The 21,331-nt window shown below is 45.9% G+C and overlaps 1 protein-coding gene across 6 annotated transcripts in view; it reads right to left on the bottom strand.

The window, feature by feature from the left end:
* Positions 1 to 21,331, bottom strand: part of DAPK2 (death associated protein kinase 2) — a 118,136-nt gene that overhangs the window by 54,509 nt on the left and 42,296 nt on the right. For all 6 annotated transcript variants that reach the window (XM_047863961.1, XM_047863960.1, XM_047863959.1 and 3 more), the window contains exon 3: positions 8 to 229. In XM_047863961.1, coding sequence (XP_047719917.1) covers positions 8 to 229 — 222 coding nt within the window. The remainder of the gene's footprint in view (positions 1 to 7; positions 230 to 21,331) is intronic.

Here is a 21,331-nt window from a genome sequence, read left to right as displayed (position 1 = left end):
CACTCACAGCTCGAGGATGAGCACCACGTCGGTTCGGTTCTCAAAGACGTCATGCAGCGTGATGACGTTGGGGTGCAGCACCTGCCGCAGGATGCTCACCTCCCGCTCGATCTCCTCCCGGGACACGCCCCGCCGGCTGGCCCTGCTCTGCCGCTTTTTGATGAATTTGGCCGCGTACTCCAGCCCCGTGCTCTTCTCTCGGCACTTCTTCACAATGGCAAACTGGCCGCTGTGGGGACACGGACCAGCACAATCAGGGTGTAACCGTCCATCAAGGAAGTGACCAGTTGTCAGCCCCAGGCCACACTAATTCATTCCGCCAGAGTAGGACAAATTATATCACCAGCCTGCATCCTCCCCTGCCAGGTAACGAGTGGCTGAGAGGGGCCAGGTACTGGGCTTCCTTCTGTTCATATGAGTACTTTGCCTTTACTAGGAATGAATGCCAGTATTGTCATTCCCCGTGTACAGATGTGAACACCGAGGCCCTGAACGGTTTCCTATTTGATCAGGATGACACAGCTTCATTGTTCTTAAGTCTCTATGAGAACCCGAGTCCAGTATCTGCTAGATAAAATCACAATGTCCAGAGGCTTATACTACATAATGTAAAGATTAGCAAGGAAAAACATAAATATTGGTATGGCCAAAATATCAATGGTAACAGTTATTGAATTTGAGTCTGTCTTACCTGGACACAAGTATAAATTCATCCATTTATAATTGTGATATCTCTATATTCTCATGTTTGTACCTTTGCCCCCAACCTCCTCCCAACAAATAAAATTTCAATGACCTGAGCAAAGCAAGTCCTCAGTAAGGAGACAGAGAAAATACGAGAGTGATACACTTAATGTAAAGACAAAGCCAGAGCATTTGCTGGCTGGGTTGGTGGGATACTGGAGGAGGCGGGGGTGGGTGGAGGCAGCCTAACACTGCTAATAACCATAAGGGGGAGTTGGTCACAGCGAGAGGGCTGATGGGACCAGAGAATTGCAAAGTGTTAGAAAACTGAGGCACAGGAGAGGTCAGTGACAAGCGTGAGGTCATCACAGAGCTAATGGCCAGCTCAGGTGCCCAGCTCACTGTCCACAAAGCCACTAAGTAGTTATAGAAGTCAAGAATATGCTAAGTGCCCCTCAGGTTTGGGCCTAGAAATGCTTCATTCTGGAGACCAATACAGTAGCCATGGAATGGTGTCCATGCGAGTGGCAGGTGGCCCTGAGCCAGCTTCTCTGAGCGTTCCAAGGACAGCCCACTCCACAGGGGAGGGAAGCAGCCTTCTGTTCACCATCTCAGTTCAAGTGGTCAGGGTGGGTGGGCAGCTCTAAGGGCCTGGAGACGGCCCAGTGGTCACCCTTCCTGGCGTCTTCCTACTCCCCTTCTATCATTCCCACAAGTGCCCCCACGTTTGCTCACAATACCCACTGCTAAGACAGAACTCAGAAAGTTTGCAGGTTCAGCTTAATGGCTTAATAAGCGATGCCATACTCCACACTTAAGATGTACTCTCTTTGCGGCTCTGGGGTAAAAGAGTTACACACGATGAAATTCTTGGGATATTTGCCTCAACCTCAGAAAATAGCATCACATCTGAACCGCTCCATTCCTAGAATAATCCTCAGTGAGACAGTCTTCAAAATAAACCTAAGTGACAAAAAAAAAAAGTCAAGTAGAGCAAGCAAGGAATACATATGCCAACACTTAAATAGCATTCTATGGCAACCACCTTAGAGACATCACCAGATACATATTCCTGTATGTCTCCATCCCCTCATCCTTCATTCACTTTAGTGCTGCCTGAGTGTCTGGTCTGTGCCAGGTCCCGTGCGGGGCAAGGACCAAAGGCACAGATAACAGGTACAGAGGGAGCTCTGGGGAAGGAGGGGCCCTGGGGCCTGGGCTAGGCTGGACAAGGATGGCTTTGTGGAACTAAATTTATATTCCATTGTCTACTAACTCTAAAGTTTCAGGGGTGCCTGGGTGGCTCGGTTGGTTAAGCGTCCGACTTCAGCTCAGGTCATGATCTCATGGTTCGTGAGTTGGAGCCCTGTGTCAGGCTCTGTGCTAACAGCTCAGAGCCTGGAGCCTGCTTTGGATTCTGTGTCTCCCTCTCTCTCTCTACCTCACCCCTGCTGTGCTTTGTTTCTCCGTGTCTCTCAAAAATGAATAAATGTTAAAAAAAATTTTTTTAAATAAAGTTTCAGCTATTTATGCCCCAAATATTGGCTCCTAGTTGTCTACACACAGGAGCTGACACAAGCGGAGTGAAGCCAGGCCTCCCAAAGCCAGAGTGAACACATTCAGGGAGATCTCTAACACTGGTCGCTTGGAGCTACTATGGGCCTCAGGGACATTGGGTCCCTTAGCAGGAGCCAGGAAACATCTGACAAAGCTTCCAGTCCCAGGCAACTGTGAGTCTCCGTGTCAAGATGGCCATGCTTTTCTTTTCTCTGACATCTTAGGGACCTGGCATCAGCAGTTTTGAGGGCGGACAGGGCTTACTCTTTCCAGCTGACTGATGGGGAAACCAAAGCTTAAGGATTTTAAGCATTTTGTTTAAGCCTACAGAGCACAGAGGTGGAGGTGCAAGGTTTTTATAAAGCAGAGCAAAATATTTCAGTCACCTTGAGATAGCCCCCTCGCTTTGTCTTAAGAGGGAAATAGAGGCATTTTTCTGTATCACATGACTTAAAAATTCCTCAAACTCTCAAAAACGCAAATGAGTGTTTGCTTTTCCTGGTTGAGTTTTCCCCTTGTGAGAGAGAGCAGCTGCGGCAATGAGAGGTGACCGGGGGTCAGTCCTAATATGCAGGCAACTTCCTCGCACCAAAAGGAGGCATTTTGAGAGCCAAATACCAAGCAACACCCCTCGTCTCCCCCTCTCTTCCTGGGGGAGGGATCCTCCACTCAACCTGCCCTGGGGAGCCCAAGGAGAGCTAAGGCCACCTATGGGTTTTCCCCTCTTGCTGGGCCACTACGGAGAAGAGGGGAGAATATGCTCCACTAAGGCCAGCCTCTTGGCTGCCAGGCTTTGGGCAGCAAAAGCAGCCTTCCGGGGCAGACAGGCCTGGACTCAGGAAACTTGTGCTGTCCCCTGGGGAGAGTGGCTCTCTGCTCTGAGCGTCAGTTTCCTCATCTGTAAAATGGGAATCATGACTCCCTACCAGGGAGTCATGATGACTGGAAATACCTGCGATGTTGGCCCAGAGTCAGCTTAAAAAATGATAGCTAGTATAACTGTTACTAGTTTATTGCTCACATGAAGGCCAAGCAAGAGGCACCCCAGAAGTCACTGATTTAAATGGTGTGCAATATGTGGCCAGGGAATCAGTACCATTTTGAAAGTCCTTCTGATGAGTCTAGTGCATAACCTGATACAGGAATATCTTTGTTCTAAGCAGTTAACCAACTCTTTTAATCCTTGGAGCAACTGTCTGTAAACCGGTATCACCCAGGGAATTTGTATCCCAGTCTCCTGGATCTGGGCTGCATCCTGGGAACTGAGATCTTTAAAAACTTCCCAGGTGACCGATGTGCAGCCGGGGCTGAGAAACACCGCCTTACAACAGTCCTCTGATTATCTCCCTTTGACAGATAAAGATACTATACTGCTGTTACTCATTTTATTCCTTGTCCTTTTATCACCCTCTCCCTTAGTTCTTTGATTTGACATTCGAGGGAAGGAGTAAGGGGGAGAAGGGAAGGGGGGAGAGGAGTGTCGTCTCTCCCACCAGGAGTCTTTTGCTTGATGGGTCAGCTCCAAACCAAAACAGAAGATTACCCTAGGCTTTGGGGGTAACAGGAATGGAAGTTTACATTCAGACACACCCTGGTCGCAAATGCAAAAATCAGAGCTGAGGTTAAAAAAAAAAAAAAAACAAAATAAAATCAGAGCTGAGGTGACTCTGTATTATGCCTGGTAATGGGCAGGTAAAAGCAGTGATGGTGATGGGCCTAATCTGCCCATTAGGATGCTCCAAAGATAGGAGTTCAGGCCCCACAGTGCAGAAGTTGCCCAACTTGGCTATGGGGGCAAGAGGTAGGTAGCGAGGAGCTCTCTAGGTTAGGACAGAGACCCCTAGGGTGTTATCCAGAGAGGGAAGAGAGGGGGGCCACCCAATCTCTAATGAAAATCGTTATCAACACTAAGTCAGAAGTTATGGGAATGCTAAAACATGGGATACATAAGCACAAAGCACACATATTCCAATTCCCCTCCCTTCATACTGCAAGAGTCAATACCTAACCCATGGTCTAACGCAGCAAAGGGCTGGTATTCAGGAGGCCTAATTCCTGGTCCTGCCATCAAAGCCTCATGGGTTGGGGCAAGGAACTGCCTTCTCAGTTTGTGTTTCTCCACTTCCCCCTGAAGTCTCACCTCAGAAGGCTTCTGTCAGAAAGCTCTAAAAAGCCCACAGCAAACTGAACAGAAGTAAAGGCCTTCCCTTCATTCTCCATGTGGGTTCCAGTCAAAGCCCTGCCCTGACCCCAGGCAGGCTGTTCAACTCCTTGGGCCTCAGTTTCCTCCCTTGTCAAGTGGGGATGAGAAAACCTAGACTGGTCACGTCACAGGGGAAATCACAAATAATGCCTGAGAAAGGGCTTTACGATCCAGCCCTGTAGAAAGGCAGGAGGCATGGGCGGGGCGGGGGAGGGGGGTTCAGTGCCCAAGGCTGGCGTGTGAAAGTCACGTGGCCTGGTTTAGTAAGGGACAGTCAATCCTCCAGACACACACTACCTTCTGTGCTTATGCCAGCACACTCTTCTGCAATTAAGTCCGGAACACACCCCTCTTCCCAGGCAGAGGGCTCAGCTCCTCACTCACTCAGCACCCCCTGAGGATGAAGCAGGCTGCATCACGAGTGAGACAGATGGGCCTCATTTCAGAACACAGCAGGACCCAGGGTGATGCCCCACAAGGGTGTCCTAGTGTCTACCCAGGAATCAGATGAAAAGGCGTAAACCCAGAACAGTTTCTCAGTGCCGAAAACGATGTTACATCTCCAACACTAGCTCCTCAACTTCACGGAAGAACCTGGCTCAATCACCCCCAAATTTTTCACTGCCAAAGAATAACCCGAGCAAGACCCAGATCTCACACCGTTTAGCTTTTGTATAGCAATGTAGATACTACAACATTTATACCCAGCTTTTCTCTTTATAAACTAATCTTACATTCATTCTTTTAATATTTGCCGGTATCATTCTTAGTTCCATTTCACAGAAAAGAAAGCGGAGGCTTAGGGAGGTTAAGTGACCTGGTAGTTGGGCCCGGTAGCCAGCCCTGATCGCAGGTCTAGGACGTGAAATCCCGCCTACTGACTCTAGCTTCATTAGTGTACCAAGCAGTGAGGAGAGGGGCCCACCCCAGAAGAGAGGAATATTTTATCACTGATATTATTCAGAATTGCACGAGCACATGAAAATAGAAAGCAGACTTATTTTTATTTTATTTTATTGTTGGTTTTAATTTTCAAAAGACAATGCACCCGTCATGGCTTGCATCAAGGAGACCACATCCACAGCCCATCCACCCCTACCTGCCACGGTAAGCTGCAGCCAGTCTGACTTGCTCTGGCAATCACGAGGGGTGGGCTGCTAAAGGTGTTTTGTAAGGTCTAGGAATAGAGTGGACTTAACTCACTTCCTTTCTCAGACAACTTTTTTTTTTTAATTTTTAAAATATTTATTTATTTTGAGAGAGAGAGAGAGTGCATGTGCACATGAGTAGGGGAGGGGCAGAGAGAGAGGGAGAGAAAGAGAGAATCCCATGCTGCCAGCGCAGAGCCTGACTTGGGGCTTGAACTCATGAACCATGAGATCATGACCTGAGCCAAAACCAAGAGTCAGACACTTAAACAACCAAGCTACCCAAGCACCCCTTTCTCAGTCAACTTTAAAGTGTCCATGAATTCAGTAACCTGCCCCGAAGTCACCAGTTTATCAAGGTAGAGATGAGGCAGAGCTGCACAGAATGCAAACCCAGGGATGAGATGCCACTGAGGGGAGTGGTGGCAAACATGCAGTGTTCTGAGTCATAGGGTTGCGGAGACCAGGTTCTTCCTCCTGCTTCCCCCAAGTGGTCATTACAGTTCCTCTTCCCACATTGCAGAACAATAAGCCATGATTCTTCTGGAATTACCCTGCAAGTTTCAGGGCTACAGGGCAGGGATAATGCTTAGATGCTTCCAATCAAGGCCACCCCAAGTGCAGCCTAACAGGTTGGGGAATGGGTTCGTCAGCTAACATGTCTCAAAGGCACGGGCAGGAGCAGTTCAAATCTGTAGTCTGCAAGAACCAGATCAGCCTGATCCCAGAGGACTCACACCCCGATCTCATGGCAACAGCCTGTCTGGGGATGATGTCACAAAGCCCCCTCCTCACTCCTCTGCCTAGCCAGCCTTGACTGTGGGGCCTTTGTGGTTGACTGCCTCTTATCTCCCATCCATTGCCAAAACATCCAGCCCCTAGTCAGGCCACTCCCAATTCCCATGAACAAGAGCCTTCTCCTCATTGCCTTAGCAATCAACCCATTTCTTATCTCCTATACCCTAGTCCAAGATTAAGGGTCAAAAGACCCAGGTTCTGTTTCCAGTTCTACCTTCAGCAAATCACATTCCTTGTGTGTAATACAGACATAAGAATATCCCAATCTCACAGGACTATGATGAGAATGAAATGTGAAAGCACTATGTGAACTAGAATTTTTCCATGGATGTTAATTATTTTTTCTTTCCATCCACTAGATCGCCACATCCAGATCCTGGTCCCCATTTTCCAATCCCAGCACATTCTTGAACCTGATTCAGCCCCAATGAATTGCCTCCTCAGATCCCAGCTTAAAAATAGATAGTGCTGCAGGGCACCTGGGTGGCTCAGTCATTGAGCATCCAACTCTTGGGTTTGGCTCAGGTCATGATCTCGAGGTTCGTGATTTCAAGCCCCACATCAGGCTCTGCTCTGACAGTGCAGAGCCTGCTTGGGATTCTCTCTCCCTCTCTCTCTGCCCCTCCCTGCTCACTATCTCTCTCTCTCTCTCTCTCAAAATAAATAAATAAATAAATAAATAAATAAATAAACAAACATTTAAAAAAAGAAGAAGAAGATAGTGCTGGGGAGGGCCATGGCAGATGAAAAGTGGGGTCCCAGGGGATGCCAGGATCCAGGAAGGCAGATGATACTTGGGACACAGTTACTCAAGGGCAGGGCAAGGAACCAATTTTCCAGGAACCCAAAATAAGGTGAAGAAGTATAAAGTCACCAGAAATCACAGGAATCAGGTCAAAATTCCAGGACAGAGAAATAAGGGTAATGAGCAAAAATTTACTAAAAGCCAGGTGGGCAGCACATCGGGAACTAGGTGGGCAAGCAAGGAGTGTGAGACCCACAGGAGGAACATCCAAGCCAGCTGGAGGTGAGTGGAGACTCTGGAGCAGGTAAAAACATCAGCACAAGACCTACAAACACAAGAGTTCCTGGAGCCATCTAAATGGTCTTTTCTTGGGGCGCCTGGGTGGCTCAGTCGGTTAAGTGGCGGTCTGTGGCTCAGGTCATGATCTCGAGGTCGGTAGGTTCAAGCCCTGCCTCGGGCTCTGTGCTGATAGCTCAGAGCTGACAGCTTCGGATTCTGTGTCTCCCTCTCTCTCTGCCCCTCCCCTGCTGGTGCTCTGTCTCTCTCTGTCTCTCAAAAATAAATAAAAACGTTAACAAAAAAATTTAAGTGGCCTTTTCTCCCAGCTAGTGAGCCAAGCAGTCTGTCCAATGAATCCGTTTCTCCTCTCTGACCATGTTATGAATGACTTGACAGCCTCCTGACATACGTTTCTAAATTTGTTGGAGGTGTGGAACCCCATCTCCAATAAATCTTGCACAGAATACGTGCCATATGTAAAAAAGATAAAAAGCAGTGCTTCTTTTGGGGGAGAGGCACTCAGAACCCACCAACTCAGAACCTACCCCCTGTGGCTTAACGAGCTCTGTGGAACCCCGAGAGCTCCACAAAGTACAATTTGGGAAGCACACTGTACAATGTGGTGACATGCTCTTTGATGATCTCCAAACTGTACATGCAAAAAAGGGGGGGGATAGAAAACACTGATATTTCTCAAAATTATTATCTAGTCTTTCAAGAAGTCACTCCAACCAAACCAAGCTCAGGGTCAGCAGTAAGGAATACATAGAATCAGGAACCACAAGTCTCCAGGAGCTGAACCGTGACCTACAAATGGCCTCTGTCCACAGAGTCAGAGGTGTATGCTCATGCTGGCCTATGACAGCTGCATTCACAGGTTAGCTCATTTGATACGTTGCCCCTGCAGACAAACTTCCTTCCTCTGACCTTTTTTTTTTTGTGTGTGTCAGAAAAAAACTCCTAAAGCACAGAAAGGAAGGAATCGTTGAGCACAGCCAAGTCAGGCTGAGGTATGATTACTTTTTGGAATCTATTTTGAGGTATAAGCACATTTTGATAGCTGTTGTCAAATGAACATGAGCCCGTAAGTTCAACACCTGAAAGAAGTCTGGCCTAATTTAAGCTGCACCTGGCTACATAGAGAAAGGTTTTCACTGAAAATACAGCTCAGTGTTCTCTGGCTATTCTCTTAGTCTAGAGTCTAGGTTCTAGACACTGACATGATGTAGGTTATACATAATATAGCGTTGGGCTTGGAGCCTACCGCCCACTCACCTCCCTATCTCCCCACCCACCTTCCTGCATCCACCAAACTGTCTGTTCACCTATCCATCCATTCACTAATTCATTCCTCCACCCCCCATTTATTGATCAGTGTCCGAATGATGTGGCATGACACATCCCACAACTTGAAAGGCTTATAGTCAGCTGGGGAAATGAGACACATACTAATGGAAAAAGAAATATGACATGGGTGTGTAAAAGACACCTGCCTCAGGGTCAAGTGAGGGAGCAAACAGTAATGCTGCAGCAAGTCAGAACAGAGAAGGAGTACCAGCTGACAGGGGTCAGTGGAAGCCTTATAGAGCAGGTAGAATTTGACCAAACCTGGCAGAAAAAGCTGGATTCAGGCAGGCAAAGGGAAACAGCTCACCAAAGCTGGAAAAGCAGAGAGCGATATACAAATGCTTTATTCTATGGATGCCCCAAGTCATCACCTCTCTACCTCACTTCCTCCCCCTCAAGTGGCCACTTCCTGAGGAAATATATCAGGAAGCTACACTTGCCCCTTCCTCTCCTCTCTGTGGGGGTGGAGGGTAGGGGAGAACAAGTGGTCAGCCGACAAAGATGTTCACTTGGGGTGGGGCCCCTTCTCACCCCCTGGCTCCTGACAATCAGATATACATTTGATTAGTGAAAGAACTTCAATGGAACAGGTCAGCTAGATCAATCTTAGAAATGTCAGCCAATTGGCCTTCACAGCCTAGCAAAGCCCAGGAGGCTGGACCATAACAGATGAGACCTAAAACACGAGCTCATGGCACAGAGCCAAAAAGGGACTGCAAAGGAAGACAGAAAAATCCAAGATGGCCGAGGTTCTGCTATTACTATGGGGGTACAGGGCCATCCTCAGGAAATGATGACGTGAGCAGTTTATCTTCTCTAACCCCTCCCTCCCAACTTGTCAGACCCACCCCCCCCCAGTGCAGAGTTCTGTGCCCAGCCTGTCTCCCGTGAACTTTCACTTCCCTGTGGTCCATATCCCTCTGGGATCCTTTCCATAACCCACATAAAGTGACAAAGGATTCCAAAGGGTTAACCTGACCTCATTCCAAAGTAACGTATTCACATTTTCACAGCATCCTTGACCAAGAGGGGCTTTAAGGTGGCAAGTCTATGGCCATATTGGGCAAGTGGAGAAATTCCTTGGAGATAAAAAGGTCTTTCCACTTTCTTAAAATTCACACCAAATAGGGGGCTCTGTGGAGGACTGACTATGTGTGTCTGTGTATGTGAATGTGGGTGTGTGAACAAATCATAACCAATTATATCTTGTCGGTGCTCTTCTGTACCCTGAATCTTAATGTCCTGGGAATTCTTGTTGCAACTTCTTCACTGATATACTCAGTTCTTAGCCGTCTAGGGTGGATGCGCTCTGCTTCTCAGAATTTCTGTTCATTTTTTATCCCAAGTTTGTTTGCTTCCTTGCCATTACTTGACAACATCCCAGATCACATCTCCCAAACACTCAGGGCTATAAATGTGGGCAGAGCACAAGGGTAGGAGTCCTGACTCTGTCACCAACTTCCAAGTCCCCTTCTCTGTGGAGGCCTTAGTTTTCTCATTTGAAAAATTAAGAGTTGGACCAGATGTCTTTTTCACCTCCCTACCTCCCTCCTAGCTTGCCCTCTTAGGATTCTCTGATGCAGGCCAATATGTCACATGGATCTATCAGTTTGAAACATATAGGGTGATTTCTGGGTTTCCCACTGCACAGACCCCAGCCATGGTTCAGGCTCCTGAGGTTTAGCAGTCACATGTTAACCAATTAAATTTCCAAAGAAAGAGGATTAGGGCTCCAGGCAAGCAAAGCAGATCTCAGGCACTCTCAGCAAGTGCCCCTATACCATCTTCACAACCAGCAAAATGCTGAACACACCAAGGACCAAAAGTATTTCTACAGCAAATGATCTGGGCATTCACCTTACCCTTCACCACTAACCACCCGTAAGAGCCTGGAGAGTAACAACTCTCATAGACCCTGCTCAGCATTGAGCACAAAGCAGGTAGGCAGTCAATGCTTGGAGAAAGGAAGATTTAAACGGAGGCAGCAGGCAGTGTGGTAAAGGGTATCATCCCTTACTTATTGGCAGATTCACTTAAAAAAACAACACGTTCCTGATATTTTTTTATTACAAAAGCAGCATGTTCATTATCTAAAAGAAAGAAAACACAGAAAAGCACAAAGAGGAAGCTAAAAACTGTCCTTAACCACACATTCCTGAGATAACCATCCTTGTCATTTAGTGTCTGCTCTCTTGGATTTGTTTCAGAGCATAGTATAAAGTCTTTTCTATTTGTTAATTTTTTTTAATGTAACGGGGATGCCACCATAAGTACTATTTTGGAACCTGCTTTTTTTACACGCTCCACTTAATAATATATCTACTTCAAATTTTCCTACATCACTAACAATTCTTTTACTATTTGATTTTAAATGGCTATATGGTATCCCATTGTATAGATAAACCATGGTTGTTATAGCAAATTCTTAACTTTGGACATTTATATTACTTCCAATTTTTAATATAATTAATAACACTGTTATAAATACCCTTACGTATAAATCTTTGTATATGTCCCTTGATTTTCTTTCCTCAAGATAAATGGCAGGAAATAGAATCCTTAGCCAAAAGTGATGTACAATTTTGAGGTGTTTTTCATGCTTCACAAATTATCCTCCAGAAATACTGTCCTGTTAATACTCCTGACTGCCATAAATATTGTTAGCTCCTGCATTTCCCACCCCATACACAACTCAACATACGCTGGCTCATCACTGTTTTTCAGCTTTACCATTTTGATACTTGAAAGGTGATACCTCATTGTTGTTCTAACTTGAATTAAGTTAATTAACTTGTAGAAAAAGGGTAATTGTAATTGATTACTAGTGAGAATGAACATCTTTTCCGATGTTTATGGGTAATTTGAATTGCATACTCGTATATGCTTTGCTAATTCTTCTAATGGGGTATTTGCCTTATTCTTAAGTGTTCATGAAAGCTCTTTACATATTTGTGATATTAACCATTCATCATGTATGTTGCAAATATTTTCCCCAGCTGATTGTATTGTCTACAAAGGAGCTTCAGGTCTTCTCAGCATCAGATGGTGTCAACCAGTTTTTCCCCCTTTACCTTTCTCTTCTCCTGCCTGACACTTCAATCCCCCAGATGATGTGCTTTAGGGGCACTGTGAAGGGAAGTGCCTTGTGCCTTGGGGTGGAACTCTTGACTTGGCTGCTCACCTGGGCACTCAATTCAGGCCCAGGGGAACCACTGCCTTCTCTATCCCCCACACTTGGTCCTTTCCTCAAGGTCCCCTCACTTTTCCTCCTGGCAATGTCCCTCCTCCTGGCTGATTGCAGGAAGGGACGGCATCTGAAGGTGAGCATGTCCTGCTGTAGGCCCCCTGCATGCGCCACAGCTGCACTTGTGACCAGCACAAGAGACCCCTTGAGGGATGCAAAGCACCTCTCCTGTCCCCAAATTATCCACTATATTGTTTAGTGCCCTTTGTAACAGGATTCACAGAACGGCTTTCTTTCAGAAATCAGCACCATGAAGATGTCCGTCCACCCTGAAAAACTGACACCCTTCCGTGTTTCAGATAATGAAAATGACATTATCTTACTTCCTTTTCGTTATCTTGGTGGTCAGTAACAACAACTATGGTGGCCTGGACCTTGGGGGTATTGCCTTCCTCCTTCTCACCAGTGGTACTCAAACTCAGGGGTGTATCAGAAGCATCTGGGGAGCTTGTTTAAAATGCCAAATGCCTCACCACAGATTTGATAACGCATAATCTTTGGAGGGCAGGTGGCTTTTGATCTTCTGCCTTTATTTTCCAGTTGCGTCTCTGTGCCTCTTATTCTGTGTTGCCTCAAATCCTTAACACACACGAACAGGAAGAACTATAAGTGGTTCTGTGTTGCCATCACGGTAGCACAGAGACAGTGAGCTGCGGAGCACCACCACAAAGCCAGAACTTGGCCCATTTCACAGATGGCTAAAAGGAGCCCCAAAACCACTAAAGGTCCAAGGCAGGACCACCCAAACACTTGCAGTCGATCCCAATAGCCAAGTTTGGCAATCTCAGAGCAGAAGGTATTTCCCATAGGAATAAAATGGTGACACCTCCATCCCCCTCCTGTCCCCAACCCACAGGTGGCCCATCCCCACATCCCCTCCCTCAAAGGGATTTGATTTTGATCCACACCCAGTCTCCCCTAAGCCTGAAGGTGGGGTGGGGTGAGAGGAACAGGTCCAAGTCCTCTTGGAAGCAGATTTCCCTCCAAACTGTCCTCCTACCCAGCCCTGTCTCCCCAGCAGAAGCCAGAAACTGTTGGGCAAGTGGCTCAGAGTTGGGGCTTTGCCACCTCTTCTGTCATCACCATCCCCAATTAGCAGCTACTAGGCGTTCTCAGGGCTGCCACTCCTTCTCAATTCCTCTAACTCTGCTGCTCTAAGTCATTACAGCATTTGGCATGCCCGGCATGTTGCCTTTGAGCCTAATTGTCAGAATGCAGGAAAGGTACGTGTCACGTCCAATGTGATTTATTTTTTCCTCTATCTACCCAAATTGCAATCTAGAATAGACCCTGGCCCATGGCCTCTTCCCTCTAGAAACCCACCTACCAGACCTCCCTCACTAGCTGCCTCAGTGTGGCCTTGTGCTTGCACACGTGACCCACACGGGAGACACAGAAGGGCAGAGGTTCACCAGCAATGTTCTGAGGCCACAGGGGGGCTTTGATCTGGGAAGGACCCCAGGATAACCCCAACCCAGTTCCATCACTAGCTGGCTCTGGAAACGTGGGTGGGTTTCTTAGCTTTTCTGTGCCTCGGTCTCCTCCTCATCAGTATGATGAGGAGGACAACGACTCACAGGCTGTGATGAAGATTAGATACACTGGTAGACCTGAGGGCTCAGAACAGCATGTGCTGTATGGTAAATGAATAAATAAGATTTTAGTTTCAGCTCTCTGGGCTTCAGTTTCCTTGCCTGCAGAGTGGAAATAATACACTTAATTTGCAGGATTGTTGGGAAATTTTAATTAGAGAAATATGAGAATACTTAGCACAGAGCCTGGCATATCTTTCTTGCCCAGTGAATGGTTTCTGAATGGTGAAGGGTGAATAAATCAGATAATGACTGCCATGGTTTGGAGCACACGTTTTCACCTATGGCTGTGGGCTGCCCTTTCAGTATCTCAGAAAATCACCTTCACCCTTAGTGCCAACAGAGCAGTCACTGGCACCCATAATGGGCCCCACACGGGCCCCAGCCTGGCCAGACAGGCACATTCTTGCCTTATCTTGAGAGCTGCTGGCAGGTCCCAGCTTTCCCTCCAGAGCAGAATGAGAAGCCAGGCTGTGTTTCAACACGTCAGGGCCCAGAACAGCCAGGGGACAGACTGTCTCCCTTGGGTCTCCCACCACTGCACCGTTTCCTGCAGGTCAGGGACTCTGCAGGATCCCCTGCCATGTCCTGGCAAGATTCATTTACACACAGAGAAGGTGTGTGGGTGCCTAGGTACCTGGGTCTCTGTTGGGTGGGCCCACGCCAGAGCAGACCCTGGGGGAATTGCCAGGAATCCCAGGCAGGAGGGCTGAAATTGCCACGACCAGGACAACAGGTGCCCTCTGGGTACACAACTCAGCATTCATCAGAGTTCTTTCTGCCCTGGGCTATTCTGATTACTTGACTGAATCCCACCCACCATGCCTTCCTCCCCTCTTTTGGAGCTGTTAACTCCTAAAAGGCAGGGACAGTGCCATCTTGCTCACTGTTGTGCTCTTGGCATTTATCTGTGCTCAGTGCATGTGAGTTGAATAAGTGAGTTTTGAGCGTCGGCACTGGGGACACAAAGATGAACAAGACATAGATCCTCATTCATCTACGAACCATCAAGCATTTGAAGAAGGCATGCTCACAAATCTCTTTTCTAAGCATTCTGTGTGCCTCCCCTCCCATGTTCTTTGAGGGCAGAGCTGTTTGTGGGAACTTCTCTTTACCTCCAGGACATCTAAACTCACAAAGGGTACACAGTAAGAGCCACTTCGACACAGACAACACTCAGCTCAGAAGCACTGCATGTACATTCTGCTGTAAACCCACCCAGCCCCTCTCTGTTCTGTAAGGAATTTTCTCATGATCCTGGTGGCGAGTAAGATGCAAGGTATTTTGGTCAAAACTCCCCCTCCTCTCCAGCCCAGGAATTATCTGACCAAGCTGGGGCTGGGAGTCAGGACGATCCATAAGCTAGGTGTCAGACCCAAGCCTTTCCAGGGCACAGTAGGGGAGTGGGAGGAACAGTTCTGCCCCCACAACTGCCAATAGCTGCTTCTCACAGAATTGCAGGGTCAAACCACAGGGGAGAGGAAGGACCCTTTTCACAGTTGATGAAATACTCAGCTTGTCCAAGGTCATGGAGTGATTCACAGCAGAGCAGCCTGAGACCCTATTCTGTGTCTTTGGTTTTTTGTTTTTGTTTTTTTAAGTCTATTTATTTATTTTGAGAGAGAGTGCAGGATAGGGGCAGAGAGAGCGAGAGAGAGAATCCCAAGCAGGCTCTGCACTGTCAGTACAGAGCCCAATGTAGGGTTCGAACTCATGAACTGCGAGATCATGACCTAAGCAGAAGGTGGACACTTAGCTGACCAAGCCACTCAGGCCCCCCTACTCTGTGTCTTTCTATGTGGGAAGGATTTCCAAACTTTTTCTAGGAGCAGAGCTCCTTTTCTTCTTTTGGTTATTTCTTTCTTAAATATACATGACCGTGGCTAAATAAAAATGAAATTGTACAGAAGGCCTTAGAGTAGAGTCACACACACACACACACACACACACACACACACACACACACAGGAAAGCCCCTAAGTCTGCACCATAAAACTCAGTGTGAAACCACACCATTACAGCAACTTCCCCTTACATCACAGCCTCCTGCTCTTACTTGGTTCCTGCTATGGAGGCAGAAGGAACCGTGCTCCCTGAACAGACACCTCTGCAAGCAGGTATACATGGATTTTGTCCCCACAGCTCCTCCCATGCCCAGACTCCTGAGGTATCAGCATCTATAGCAAAAGAGACCTCTACAAAGCATCAGGCTTTCCTACAGCTCAGGCTCTGACCAGACAGAGAAAAGTTGGGAGGAATCCACGTGTGTCACAGCTCATAAAAATGCAAATAACTAATAGCTAGTTGGATTAGCGGTCACGTAAGCCTTAATATAAATTCACTGAATTAGATTACTTTCCTACCAACTGGCAGAATTCAGCTATGCTGGGGAAGAAAAAGGAAACTTTGATGTAAAAGGAGAAGGAATAAGTTGTGGGTGGGGAGAACTGGGGTACCTAGGAAAAAGCAGAACACTCTCCAACCACCTCCAGTTGGCAAAGAAAAAAGTTCTGGTCTGCACCAGATTCTGCTGTGCTGCCCATTGGATGCCCAAGGCAGGAATTGGCTCATTCCGCTCTCTCTAGATCACTGTCCAGCCATGGGAAAATGCCCCTTGTTACCTAGATAGGACAGTTACCATGCATGATGCTGCAATCTCCTTCCTTCCACCTCCTTCCCCCAAGCACTCACAATGCACACTTTCTTTCTCCAAAATTCAGAGTAAATACACAGCCCAGGAAGATAACAGCCTCTTCCAGATGGGGATGGAAGGAAGTGGGGGCACTGAGTTTTACAATCACAGCTCCCAACACAAACTTCCTAGAAATCTCCCTCCCAGGCCCTTGGGTTGTGCTTCCTCTCCTTTCCTCACCGCTGAACATTTTACTCCTGAGAACATAATTCCTCAAAGTGCAATCTCAGAGCAGAAGGCATTTCCCATAGTAATAAAATGGTGACACCCCCATCCCCCACCTGTCCCCAGCTCACAGGTGGCCCATCCCCTCATCCCCACTCTCAAAGGAATTTGACTTTAGATCCTAGGGCTTTGTTGGAAAGGCAGAATTTCAGACCCCATGCCAGCACTACTGAATCAGAATATGTAAGTCAACATGACTCCCATGTGATTCATGAACACATTAGAGTTTGAGAAGCACGGTTTTAGAAAAACTTGCAGCAAGCCCCCAATCCATTACTTGATAGGCTTCTGAGCACCCAAAAATTCACTCCACATTCTCTTTGGTTCTGGACCTTCGTGCTGGAAGTCTGGACCTATAAGACTGTTTTCATATTTTGGTAAAGGCAGAATAATGAGCAAACACAAATTAATAAATATCTCTTGAATGACTCTTTCTTTTAATAATAAATAACTCTTAAAGAGTAGCATTATGATTGACAAAGTGATTTCATGTGAGTTATCTTATTTCATATTCACCAAATCCCTAGGAGGCCCTTGGGGACAGGTATTACTGACCCCTGTGACAGAGGAGGAGCCAAGCACAGGGGTCTTGGAGAGAATGGCACAAACAGCCTCCAACGTGGCACTTAGGAGCTACATCTGGTGGAAATGTCACAGATCAACAAAGATTATGCATACATAGTTACTGGAGAAAAGTATGGCCTGGTTTTTAAAAATGTTGACAAGAGTTCATCAGAAATTCCTTTCTTATTTGGGTGTTCTTACTGGGAACATGAATCAGCTTTACCTGCCCTAGTAATGAACAAGATCCTGCATATGTGCTTTGATCAAATATGTTTTTGAAGATTAACAGATTTTGAAAGGTCTTCAAGTTCTCTTATTATTGTGTCTTCCATAGCATCTATCATGGTAATTTGCATGTAATTGTCAATAAATATTTTTGAATGAATGAATGAATGAATGAATAGATGGATATGGCAAATTTTTCAGAACATGTCTTTTCATCTGTCATCTACTTCCAAGAAGACTTGAACCTGTTCCTTCTAGGAACCTCCCACCTCTAGGCTTGTGGGAGATTGGGTGTGGACCTAAAGTCAAACCCCTTTGAGGGTGGGGGTGAGGGGATGGGCCACCTGTGAGCTGGGGACAGGAGGGGAATAGGGGTGTCACCATTTTATTCCTATGGGAAATACCTTCTGCTTTTAGATCACTCAGTTTGGCTACTGGGATCAACTGTAAGTGTTTGGTCCTTGGAACTGCCTTGGACCTTTAACAGTTTGCAGGCTCCTTTAGCCATCTGCGAAATGGACCAAGTTCTGTAAACTGAGCTATAGGTATAAGAAATTGGGGACCTACCCCTACAATATAAACCAGATTCCTGATATCATCTTTTCTTTTAATCTGCCTATTTAAAAGGTCATGCACGTACACATGCATACAATTCCATTTGGCAGAAGATTACAGTTAACTTAAGTTTCATAGAATGAGACCATAATGTGTCTGATTGTCTCATGGTTTGCAGGCTGGCACAGAAAGTAACTCCCAGGAAGGAGTTTTAGAACTATTTCCAGAATTGACAGCATTCTTGGAAGATGCTCCAGTTTATTTAAAAACAACAACAACAACAACAACAACAACAACGGATCACTCATTATTTTCTAGTTATAACTTTCTCTATTTACAAAGACTTTTCACTCTTTTTAAAAGTAACAGTTGACATTTATCTCTTGCTATATTCTAGGCACCATTCTAGAATATACTAACTCAGTCAGTCCTCTTAGCAGTCATATAGGGGAGGTATCATTGCCCCATTTGCAGATGAGGCTACTGGAGCTCAGAGAGGGGAAGTAATTTTCCAGTGACACAACTAGGAAGGGGCAAAGCTGGAATTTAAGCCCAAAAGAACTGGCTCCAGACCCTTACTCCTGACCTTGATGGCCTCATCAAGAGTGGTAGGAAACTGGTAAAAAATGGAGTCAGCAGCCTGGGGAGAGATGATGAGATAGGAGGTCAGGATCTTGTTCACTTTGAAAGCCAAGCAGCATCAAGTTTGATCCATCCTTGAACATCACCAGAGTGTGCTGGGAACTTGGCCAAGAGAGAGCAATCAACCCAACTTTCTACTTATTATTTGTTCCACCCAAACAAAAGTCACCAGCTGACCCCTGAACCCTAATGCTCCTTTCTACCTCAGTCACAGGTGATCGCAGACTTTTAGGATAGGCCCGCACAGGCAGAGCACCCATCCTGCGACCCTGTAGACAGTCACCTGTCTACAGCTGGGATATATCATCCAGGGACTCAGGTGGCCTGGGATCTGGTGCCAGCTTCTTCAAGAGAGCCGTCATACTTGGGATAAGTCATAAGCTCTCTTGCCTCTGTTTCCTCTTCTGTAAAACGAGGGTACTTCCCATCTACAGGAGACTGCTGTGAGACTGAATAACTGAAATTGAGGGACATTCTACAAATACCTGACTGGTACTCCTCAAACTCCTCAAGGTCACAAAAAAACAAAGAAAGACAGAAATAGCCACAGACCAGAGTTCCTTTGTCCCCTGTATTTCCTATAAATTAGTAGTTGGGTCTAGAGATTTGATCAGATTCAGGTTTGAATTTCTAGCCAAATTTCTCCGTAGGTTTGTCTCAGGAGACACGACAATTCAATGCAATGTGGTATCTTAGATGGGATCCTGGAATGGAAAAAGGACATTAATGGAAACACTAGTGAAATCCACATAAAGTCTGGAGTTTAGTTAATAACAATGTAATAATGCTGGTTTCTTACTTTTGAAAAATATACCAGGGGTATGTAAGATGTTATTAGAATTAGGTGATATTGCATGGGAAACTCTCTATACTATCTTTATAACTTGTCTGTAAATCTCAAATTATTCTGTGCATCTAAAACATTCCAAAATAATAGCATCTACCTTACAGAGTTGTGAGGATCAAATGAACTAAACACCATCCAATGCACAGTAGATTCTCTATGGATGTTAAACATTCTTATTATTACTACTTTGTAGCAACCCAGAATATTGTCTTATTCTTTTTTTTTTAACGTTTATTTATTTTTGAGAGAGAGAGACAGAGTGCGAGCAGAGGAAGTGCAGAAAGAGAGGGAGGCACGGAATTCGAAGGAGGCTCCAGGCTCTGAGTTGTCAGCACAGAGCCTGATGCAGGGCTCAAACCCACCGACCGGAAGATCATGATCTGAGCTGAAGTCAGAAGCTTAACCAACTGAGCCACCCAGGCTCCCTGAAAATTGTCTTATTCTATTTTATGTTCTATTGCACTGGAGTTCATTTGATTTGCAAATATTTCAGTAACACCTGTGACACTCAAGACTTAGTGGCATGTCTCTGAATAAGGTTTCTTTTTTTTTTTAATTTTTTTTTAACTTTTTTTTATTTATTTTTGAGACAGAGAGAGACAGAGCATGAAGGGGGGAGGGGCAGAGAGAGATGGAGACACAGAATCGGAAGCAGGCTCCAGGCTCTGAGCCATCAGCTCAGAGCCTGACACGGGGCTCGAACTCACAGACCGCAAGATCGTGACCTGAGCTGAAGTCGGACGCTTAACCGACTGCGCCACCCAGGCGCCCCTGAATAAGGTTTCTGAATCACCTTGTGACTGGGGTCAAGCAGTCCCATAAAAGTTTTTGTCCAATGTTGTTAAAAACAAATTTTTCTTGGGGTACCTGCGTGGCTCAAGACATCTACCTTAGACTCTACTGGCTCAGACTCTTGGTTTCAGCTCAGGTCATGATCTCACGGTTTCATGACTTCAAGCCCCACATCGGGCTCTGTGCTGATGGCACAGAGACTTGGGATTCTCTCTCTTCTCCCTCTCTCTTTGCCTCTCCTCTGCTCATGCTGTCTCTCTCTCTAAATAAATAAATAAACTTAAAACAAACAAGCCAAATTTTTCTAACTTCAACAATTATCAATTCATAGCCATCTTATGCCTACTGACTCCCCACTCCACTAGTATTACAACATCTGTAAATATTTCAGTATGTATGTCTAAAAAATAAGAGCTCTTGTTTAAAAAACTATAACCACAGTACCTATCGCACTTTAAAAAATAACAATAATTCTTTAATACCATCAATATCCTATTGGTCCTAATAATTCCCCTATGGTGTCATAAAGGGTTTTTTATAGTTTGTTTCATCAAATCAAAATCCAAATAAGGTCCATACATTGTAACTGATTGACAATGTCTCTTAAGTCTCTCTTATTTTTTTAAAAAAAATTTTAATGTCCATTTATTTTGAGAGAGAGAGACAGAGAGAGATGCAGACAGTGAGAGGATCCCAAGTAGGCTCTGCACTGTCAGCGCAGAGCCCGACGCAGGGCTCAAACTCACGAAATGTGAGATCATGACCCAAGCCAAGATCAAGAGTCAGACACTTAACCAACTCAGCCACTCAGGCACCCCTCTCTTATTTTTTTAAAAGTTTGTTTGTTTGTTTGTTTGTTTGTTTGTTTATTTTCTATTTTTTGGAGAAAGAGAGAGGCAAGATAGACAATCCCAAGTAAGCTCCATGCTGTCAGTGCAGAGCCTGACATGGAGCTTGAACTCACGAACTATGAGATCAAGACCTGAGCTGAAACCAAGAGTCAGGTGCTTAACCCACTGAACCACCCAGGCACCCCAGTCTTTGTTAATCTATGGGTTTCTTTCTCCCCTCCTCCCCTTTCTCTACTTTACACACACACACACACACACACACACACACACACACACCTCTTCTCTTTCTTTCCATCTCTCTCTTTTTCTTAAAATTCGTTTGCTGAAAATACTAGATCTTT

The sequence above is a fragment of the Prionailurus viverrinus genome, chromosome B3 (assembly GCF_022837055.1).
Source record: "Prionailurus viverrinus isolate Anna chromosome B3, UM_Priviv_1.0, whole genome shotgun sequence".
Classification (NCBI taxonomy): domain Eukaryota; kingdom Metazoa; phylum Chordata; class Mammalia; order Carnivora; family Felidae; genus Prionailurus; species Prionailurus viverrinus.
This window is presented reverse-complemented; position numbering and strand designations above follow the sequence as displayed.